This window comes from Cricetulus griseus, chromosome 3, assembly GCF_003668045.3.
Source record: "Cricetulus griseus strain 17A/GY chromosome 3, alternate assembly CriGri-PICRH-1.0, whole genome shotgun sequence".
Classification (NCBI taxonomy): domain Eukaryota; kingdom Metazoa; phylum Chordata; class Mammalia; order Rodentia; family Cricetidae; genus Cricetulus; species Cricetulus griseus.
In genome coordinates, this window is record NC_048596.1 from 88,657,982 (window position 1) to 88,668,157 (window position 10,176).

Consider the following 10,176-nt stretch of genomic DNA (forward strand, 5'->3'; position numbering starts at 1 on the left):
AGGAAAACAAGTTAGGCTTATCAGATTAGGGAGATTTCAAACTTCCAAGAGGTAAAACAAGCATTGCAATATCAGTTTTTTAAGACAAAGTAGGATATGTGTGTATCTCTATCAAGAGTTATACAAACCAGGCTTTGGTGGCACATGCCTTTAATCCCAGCACTCGGGAGGCAGAGGCAGGCGAATCTCTGTGAGTTCGAGGCCAGCCTGGTCTCCAGAGGAGTGCCAGGATAGGCTCCAAAGCTACACAGAAAAACCCTGTCTCGAAAAAACAAACAAAACAAAACAAAACAAAAAGTTATACAAACCAAATAATCTTATGCAGGGTTTCACCTATGTTCTATTTTCTAACAGTTGGAAATCAAGGATTAATTTTGTCTCTTATAATGGAAACCAGCACTAAACGAAACAAAGGTTACCTTTCTCTTAAAACCCATTACTTCCTTCCTTGTTATTTAGTACAAAGCCCCTGAATAAACTCAAGGAGGGCTCATGTTCCCCCACCTCCCACCCCTTAGTAATTGAAACTGTTTCTGAGGCAAGATCTCTAATTCACATTTACTTTCAATACAGAGTTAGTGATACTTGATAGATAAATACTGACACATAACTCAGCCTTAAACAACAACAAAACACGGATCTTGGTAGCACACACCTTTAATCCTAGCACTAAGGAGGCAGAGGCAGGCAAATCTGAGTTTCAGGACAGCCTTGCCTATATATAAGGTGAGTTCCAACCCAGCCAAGGCTCATAGTAAGATCCTACCTCAAAGAACAAAACAAAACCCTACAAATCAACTTACTGTCCATCTGATGAAAGCAGGAAATTTAACTAGGTAGGTACAAAACATAAAGTCACTTTTGCATTGTGCCAGGGGTTGTCTGTGTAGCAATGAATTGCTACAATACAAAAAAGCTCTACAAATTTAGGAATCTGAAACCATCACACACAAATATCAAGATCCTACCTTGCTAATTTCAACTTAACACTTGGCATCTATTTAAGGTATATGAGACATAAAAATCCAAAGCATTAAGCCTGACGATCAGCAGTTAAAAATACATGTTTGAAAATGCTGGGGATATTTATAAAGCCAACTGACTATTAATATGTCGAAATCCACTGGCCAGTGCATGATTCCACCTTTAATCTTCTACTACTTACTGTTTAAGAGAAGCCAAGAAGTCCGGGAGTCTCATGTCACTCGCTTTTAAGAATTTAAGTCACCCAAACTGGCAACACCAGAAAACGATCAAAAAATCAAATAAAACAACATTTCATCTCTCCATATGGTAACATTAACTCGGCTATCTCCTCCCTTCAATACTTTTTCAACGATCCTGGGTAGGCCCATTTAGGCAGGCCAATAGTGTACTACGAAGTAACAGGAGTTGAAAAAAACAAAACAAAACTCTCTAACAGTTAAATCTTCCTTCCACAGATCTCAACTTGGGTGTAGATTTCAAAAGCCCTGTAAGCTATACACTGTCAAACCCCAGAAGCAGCACGGTCACCCCGTCCTGCCCATGGGCAACTGTTCCAGAATGTTTTCTTTGAATTGATCCCTAACTCTCGGTCGACGTGTGAAGTCTGGACTCCAAAGGCCACTTTCTCTCCCCAACCCCCGCCCGGAGCAGGACTCGACTCCTCCGGTTCAGTCTTCGATGCGTTCGCAGTCTGGGGTCTCCCCCAGCTACGTGGCCCGGGAAGCCCGTGGTCTTCAACTGCCCGCCGCGCCCACCGTTCACCGGGCCGCACGCCTGCTCTTCCCTGCCAGCCTCCCGCCCTGGGCCTGCGCGACTCCGAGAGGTCCGCAGGCTTCGGGCCTACTGGCCCGCCGGCCCCTCACCTCCTTCGGGACCAGTTGGTTCTCCTCGCCGGGCACCATCGCTCAGACTCCGACCGCTCGCTCGTCTCCGCCCTGCCTGCGGGGGACGGATGGAGGTGGCGGCGGCTCTGTGTCTCAGGAGAGAATGGCAGCGGCAGTCATCCTCCCAGCCGCCTGAGCTCCGGCAACCGCGGAGGCCTCAGCTCAGGCCTTAGACACCAGCGCGCAGACACCGACCCAGGGCGCCGCCGCCGCCGCCCCTCCCCCGGCCCGCGGCAATCAATGGAAAAATGGCGGCTGCCGCTCTCGCGAGAATTCGGCGCGGTGGGCGCGCAGCCGGGCGCCTGGCGCCTGAGGTGCGCGGGCGGCCGTCGCGAGCTTGGCAATCTTCTCACCTCTTTCTCGGCCCTAGGGTACGCAACGCTGGTTGAGGGCCAGTGCAAACACTTTTTCATAACCGGGAGTCCGGTCCTTCCATCCTCCGGCTCCCTCTGTTGGCAGATGGAGGGACCAGGCCCCAGAGTCATGGACGGGCTCCAGTTCAAAGTCCCCTTTCTGACCCGAGAGTCCGACTCTTCCTCTTCCCAAGCGCGGGTACTGCAGCCCTGGTCAGGTACCTTTGACCTCTTATTGGTAGATACGCGCCTTGTAGAGAAGTCACCTTTCTGTTCTTAGCCCTCAGGGCTCCAGCCCTTCTTGTCAGGGCTGTTTTCTTGGCCCCTAGCCACTCAGCTCCTACTGCCCCACTCTCCTTAGGGTGCCTGTCAGTAGCTGCCCCCCTCCCCCAGTCCCCTAAAGAGGACTCATCACACTGAGAGGTGCCCTCCTCTGCACCCTTTTGGGTAACTTGCTATCATCATCCTACAGGGTCAGTCTGAGGGAGCCTCTGAGAGCAGAGCTGAAATGGGTTTCAACCTGTGCAGTTTTCTTGAACATGCTTTTTTGAGAATTTTAATCTCTTCTGACAGTAAGTACCAATGTGTTAAACTAAACAAATTTTGCATTAGTCATTTTCCATAATCCCACTCCTTCCATTATGAAGACCCAGCGAGGCGTCATTCATGAAGACTTCCAGCAAACTCACGATTTTCCTGCCTGCTGGGCTAATTCCATCCTGCCATGTTACCAACACCCACAGCGCCAACTCCCTTACCTGTGTTCTTGGCTCTCCAAACTTGTTTCTATTATACCCCACTTCCTGAAAAGCTCTCCATACATTATGTAAGCTTTATTATAATTCTGATAGTTATGGCATTGTAAGATATCTGTAAAATGTAAAAAGTATAGCAAAGACATTTAAAATAAATGAGTTTTTAAATAGTAATGGTATAAAAAAATCCATTAATTCCACTGAAAATATTTAGTGACCTCACTATGACTGACTAGATTTCATAGTTTTAAAAGCTTTAATTCTTTAAGATACACTTATTAAAATATCTGATTCAGTGTTCAGGATATTTCTGTAGTTGGTTTTAATAGCTGTCGAAAGCTGGAAAAGCTAATGCACAAAGATTTTGATCCTAAATTAAAGAAGTACATTTTCAACTATTCTTACTAATACAATACTCACGTTTATTTGCTCCAACCTCCAGCCACACAAAGGGTTTTGTTGAAGTTCAGTTACTAGTTTTCCATCTTTCCTAATGTCAACCAGAATTTTTATGTTTTAACAGGCTTGGGCTGTGGTCATAACTTAGTGGTAAAGAACTTTCCTAGCATTCAGGGGGTTGTGGATTCAATGTCAACTACCTTTTTCCAAAACAGTCAAATACCTACTCCTAAAACATGCAACAAAATTAAAAACAAAAAATCCAGATAGGCTAAAAATACATTAAATATACTGCTCAGATTTCTAAAAAGGTTGAAAAAAATCTGTCTTCATGTTTAAGTGTACATATGATGAGTTTGGGAAGAGTGTTTAAACAGTTTTTAAAAGTATGTTTTATTTTATGTGTATCTGAGTATATGGTCACCGCCTTCGTGCAGCTTACAGAGGTTGGAAGAGGTACTGGACCCTCTGGAACTTGGTGTTATGGACAGTTGTGAGTTACCAGAGTCCTCTGCAAGAGTAGTGAGTGCTCTTAACCATCTCCTCAGCCCCCAAATTTAAACTTTTGAGACATTCATTCATCTTGGAATTTTAAGAAATACTTCATTAAGATTCTCTTTGACAGCCTGGTCTGGAGAGAGAGAGAGAGAGAGAGAGAGAGAGAGAGAGAGAGAGAGAGAGAGAGAGAGGAGAGAGAGAGAGAGAGAGAGAAAGAGAGAGTGTGTGTGTGTTCCACGACAGCTAGGGTTACACAGAAAAATCCTGTCTCAAAAAACTAAAACCAACTAACCAAACAAAAAGATTCTCTTGACTATTGAAATGTTGATACCAGTGTAAACTTGTTCTAAAGGCAAATAACTCAACTTGCCTCTCCATAGTCTCCTTGGCTAGTGCATACATCATTTTGGACCAAATGACAAACTGGATGTGTTTCCAAATCGGTTTCAAGCATGCCACTCCTATTACTTTACTGAGCTGGCTTCTGTAGAAGCCATGTTAGAAGTGTGGTGCCGGCTAGATAGCCCTCTATTTCATTCACGATTACACTGTTATCTCCAAGTAATGACCTCTTTCTTGAAATCCTTTCTGTATTCTTTCATCTTGATAAGAGTTGATTTAATGAAATAATAATATAATGAGTTTCTTAGTCAGGGATGCACTGCTGTGGAGTATTTAAACACTATCTGAAAATGTATTTCAGTGATTGGTATAATAAAAAGCTGAATGGCCAATAGTTAGGAAGGGGTTGGATGGGAATTCCAGGGACAGAGAGTACTCAAGGAAGAAAGACAGAGTCATCAGTAGACATAGAGGAAACAGGAGGTGCAAGATGAAAGGAAAAACAAAACATGAGACAAAACATAGATTAATATAAATGGGTAAATTTAAGCTATAAGAATTAATGGGACAAGCCTAAGCTAAGGCTGAGTAGAGCGTCACAAGAGACACAGGCAGTGGAGAGCTATAAGGAAAAAGTGCTTCTGGACACAGCACAGCAGCTGCACATAACAACCCAGAACAGTTGGGACAGCATGCTCTACACCTGCTTTTTGATTTTACTGGGGGTTACAGTCAAAGAGATTGCCTTGAGTCTCAGGAAAGACTGGACTTTTAAATTGTATTTAGACTGTGAAAGACAATGGAGACTTTTGAAGTTGGACTCAGTACATTTTGAATTATGATATAGCCAAGAGCCCATGGGGATAGGGAGTGGAATACAATAGTTTGAATGAGAATGGCTCCATAGGCTCATGTATATGAATACTTGATTTCCAGTTGGTGGAAATGTTTGGGAAGAATTAGGAGGTGTGACCTTGTTAGATGATGTGTCACTGGGATTAAGCTTTGAAGTTTCAAAAGGCCATGGGAGCAGGTGAGATGTCAATGTCCTATTTAGGGCTGAGGCTTCTGCAGTCTCTGAAGGAAGGTTAATCTTAAAGTAGTTCAGGCAATGTAGAGTGTCTTGAGTGTTCACTAGGCAGAGTGCCTACCAAGCATGAATGAATCCCAGCACTGCAGTGCACACCTGTAATCTTGGAGAGTGAGTTTGAAGCCATGAGGCTTACAGGAGGCACTATCAGAGGGAGAGAGAGAGAGGGAGAGATGGAGGGAGGGAGGGAAGGAGGGAGGGACAGACACACACACACACACACACACAGAGAGAGAGAGAGAGAGAGAGAGAGAGAGAGAGAGAGAGAGAGAGAGAGAGAAAGGAACACAATTCATTTATTATGGTCGGTTCCTACTAAGTATCTCTAAGGCATTAAGGCATGCATTGGTCATTCTGATATAGGCTTAAGTGTAAAGGTAGAGAACTGGTATTTTTCTGCATTACTGAATAAAGAAGATGAAAAATAATGATATCAGAATTGTGTGTCTAAAGTTCAACAGATATTTGTTGAGAATTTTCTCTTTTTTTTTTCTTTTTCTTTTTCTTTTTTTTTTCTTTTTTGAGACAGGATTTCTCTATGTAGATTTGTAGACAAGGCTGGCCTCAAACTCACAGAGATCCACCTGCCTCTGCTCCAGAGTGCTGGGATAAAGGTGTGTGCCACCATGCTTGGCTTTTGATAGTTTTCTGATGAGGATGCCACCAAGGTCTGTGGGAGATTAGTGACTAAAAATGTTCTCCACACTCAGGCAGCTCACACTGGCTTAGCACTAGACAATGTGTAAATCTGGAAAACTGCATCAGGGCTCACAACTTGATGAGAAGAGCCTGGTCTGTAGGCTTCCACAGACAGACCATAGCCTCATAGCCAAACCTCCACAGACAGAGCATAACTAACATGGCCACATAACAACAACCCTACTTGTAACTAAAACAAATCACCAAGATGAAAAGGTATAGTTGTGGGGTGTGAACATGGAATCCTGAGAATAGGGAAACAGGATCTGTCAGATCATGGCCCAAATGATCGGTAGAACTTTTTAATGAAAGAAGGGGGCTCCTTTACCTGTAACTCAGTCTAGGTCATGTGTGTGATGCAGTGGTCAAGATTAACCTGAATGCTGACAGCTCCTATAAATAGGCAATGAGAGCCATTCCTGGAGGTGGGAGCTGCTTGGAAGAGCCTCAGAAGTAGATCATAAACGTTATCCAAAGTCTTCACTGCCATGTTGAAGTCTTAGGCACTTTTTGGTGATTAGAATAGGTTATTTGAGTAGTTTTAAAAATATTTCATAGTAGTTTAGGAAATTCTAACATTGTTTACAAGTGGAAAGTGACAATTTTATCATAAAACTGTTAACCACACCGACCCTCATTTCCCAGGAAGAAATGACAACAAAATTTTGGAGCATAAGATTGCTGAGCCTTCACAGAAAATTAATTATCTGTTCATGTCTTGGGAAGCAGTCTCCAAATTTATTTGACCTGTTGAGTATTTGGGAAAATATCCATAAATGTTGGTTTGTTTGTTAACTCAGTACATGTCGCAAGTTTTGGCTTCTTAGCTTCCTAAGATGTCTGAGAAAGACAGTGAACCAAGAAAGAGAAATATTTTGTTATAATTTTTTTGGTTTCCTTGTTCACAGGCAGCAGAGTGTGTTGGTGACAGGCACTGAGTGAGGACAGACCATTGCAGTGCAATCACTGCTCTGCTACTAACTTAAATTGCTTTCCATTTTTCTCAAGGCTAAGTAGGAATCAAAGTGTGGTGTTCATGATGGTGAACTGGGAGAGATGGGCACTTAGTGCCTGGCATCCACTGAGCACTACATAAGTCCTTGACACTGGTGGAATTATGTCCAAATTGGTTCTCCAGGTAAGAATCTTTAAAATTTGCTTTCTTATTTGTGAGGGCAGACTAGTTAAAAAGCAGATAATGTAATCTGTAAATCTACCTCACTGAACTCTCAGTGACTCTTTTGCTGAAGAAGAGTCATTTTCTATTTTCCTCACGGGACCTGGGTACAGTTCATGCCAAGAGGCCACCAGATAGGTGTGCCAAGTGAGTGTGTTGATCCATGCCAGCAATTCTTAATGCTTCTTCTTTTTTACAAAAAGTAAATATGTATGTGTGCATATTTGTGTATATGTATGCATTCAAATACACATAAGTATATGAGCATATGTATGTATGTGCATATGTATGTTTGTATATGTAAGTATGCATGCATATGTAGGTATACACATATGAACATGCACATACATTTATAAACAGGAAAGTATGTGTTTTTGCATATATGCCCATTTGTCTAAGAGTATGTGCATGCATAGATTTTAATGAATCCAGATCTGTGTATAGGTACATATGTATTTATTTGTATACATGTATATACTGGTGCATCTATGTATTGTATATACATAAACATGCACAAGTTTTGTGAGTATGTATATATAAATTATGTATGTATATATGTATGTATGTATATATGTGTGTATGTATGTATGTATAGTAGAATCCAAGTACACTAATATCTTCTTACCCCTTAATGGATTTTCTGTATTTCTTGTGATGTGCTCAGTCACTTCTGTTTTGTGACACAGTTTCACCATGTAGTCTTGGCTGGCCTGTTGCAGAGATGCACCTGTTTCTGACTTCAAGTACTGGAATTACTTGAATGTGTGTGCCAGAACACCTGGCTGATGTACTTGATCTCTTTGGAGGCCCCTGTGCTCAGAAATCTATTGGTGAAATCTGCCTGAGCCTTGGGTAAGAGAGAAACATAGGGACAGGAAAAGGGCAATCAGAGCAAAGGAAACCTGGCCAAATCCCAAGAGGCAGATAGCTGTAGGCAGAATCTTGCTGTGAGGGCTCTTCCTACACGAATCAGTGAGGGCCTGAGTTTCAGATACAGTGTGTTCCAGAAGTACAGATCCACTTGGCAAGGATGTATTTACTGACCACTACTCTACCCAGCACTGTGCTAAAGATGCTAGCACTAAATGGTCATTTGTTGAAGGAGTTAATGTTCTGATAGCAATGTCCAACACCAACAGATTCACTCAATCAAAATTATTTTTATACTGTAAATATGTAAATATACATACAATTCATACATAAGTGCTATTACTCCAAATACAGAAGTCTTCAGAGGAAAGACTTCCTGGACGAAGAAGGTAATACTTGGGAGTAGTATTGAAAAGAAAAATTGTTTGCTTAGTTGAATGGTAAATAAACAAAAGTCTTGAAATGCTTGTTAAGATATTATAAATATAAACGGGGCCACTGCAGACATGAATATGTAAGTTTCATGAGGATTTTTGTATGTTCTTGTTTACTGCCATGTGCCTGATGCCTACAATAATAATTGATACATAGTGAGTTCTCATTTCTTAACACATACTGATTAAAGAGACTGCATGTGTAATATTAGGTGGGAGTCTATATTTTCCTTTTGAGTCAGAGTGAGCATTATGGTGACACTGAACTTAATCTAGTGCCAATTCCAGAGAGACCAAGTAACCAACTGGAGACAGTCAGGAATCCAGGCTAGAACTGCAGTGGGACTCCTCTGTTTTCTGACTCTTAGCCCAGTGCTGTCGTCATGATCCAATGGCACCTCCTCAAAAATACCAGATGGCCACAGTCCATCCTCGATATTCAGACCTTCTCCAGAGCCAGAAACAAATCTGACTCCAGAAGGCTGCAGGAAATGAAGACAGCTAGGGATTTTTCAGTCCAACTGCTGTCTGTGCTGTGGTTGGCTTCACTTGAAACCAGTGGGTCCAGTTGCTCTGAGTTCCCCTTTTTTTTTGGAGTGAGGAAGAACAAAGCAACATTTTATCCTCAGGTGCCACAAAGCTTACATAATATAAACACAAGCTCTAACCACTTCACTTCTCAAGCAAACCAGCTAGGATGAGAATAGCCCAGTTTCAGGCACAGCATTTAACAGAAATGTGACCTGAAGATCTCAAGTTTATCATAGTCTTTCTTTTTCTCTCCCTTTCTCCCTTTCTCCCTTTCTCCCTCCCTCCCTCCCTCTCTCCCTCCCTCCCTTCCTCCCTCCCTTCCTTTTCATCCCTCTCCCCCTCTTTTTGGGCTGCTGAGGATGAGGATTAAACTCAGTGCCTTGTGCACTCTATTGCTGAGTTACAGCTCTGTCTCTGTTATTTATTTTTATTTTGAGGCAGAATCTCTCTAAAATTGCCCAAACTAACCTTGAATTTGCTCTGTAGCCCATGTGAGCCTCTAACTCTTGCCTCAGCCTCCTGAGTAACTGGTATTAGATGCCTCTGCTACCACTGTTAGATGCCATAGTTCTGAAGTGCATGCTTTGAATAATCATAATAAATACATGTAGGACATGTATTCAAGTTCAATGTAAATATGCATGAAGTGAATGTATATTTTCTCAATTGTTGCATTTTATATAAAATGTGAGGCTTCAAGAACTTAGAATTCTATAGTTACAGTTATACATAAAATGGGCCTTTCCCCAATTCTGTTTAGTCTCTGCATAAATATCATTGTTTCAAAGAAAATAATCCTGTCACTTATTTAAATTAGAGAATTTCTTGAGTTTAACCAGTTATTTCCACCTTTTAGCCTTAAATTCATATATAAATAACACTGACTTTTCAAGCTTTAGTTTGGCAATCTGTCCTACTAAACTTACCTTAGAACAGTCCACTTTTTCCAGCTTTATCAGCACAAGCTAGGCCAGCCTACTATCATCTCTCATTAAGATTAAGTGGTTTCCTGTCTTCTAATAACTATCCACATAGCAGTTAAAATGCCTTTTTTTATATAAGGAAAAATATTTGGGGCTGTACAGATGGCTCAGCCACTGGAGTGCCTACTATTCTTGTAGAGAAGCTGAATTTTGGAGTCCAGCACCCACAGTGGG

General features: G+C 41.9%; 1 protein-coding gene across 1 annotated transcript in view; it reads right to left on the reverse strand.

Annotated features, from left to right (window-relative positions):
• Nucleotides 1-2,048, reverse strand: part of Usp47 (ubiquitin specific peptidase 47) — a 91,255-nt gene extending 89,207 nt beyond the window's left edge. The window contains exon 1 of the mRNA XM_027410093.2: nucleotides 1,851-2,048. Within this exon, the coding sequence (XP_027265894.1) occupies nucleotides 1,851-1,889 (39 nt within the window). The 5' untranslated portion in view covers nucleotides 1,890-2,048. The remainder of the gene's footprint in view (nucleotides 1-1,850) is intronic.
• Between the last annotated feature and the right edge of the window lie 8,128 nt (nucleotides 2,049-10,176).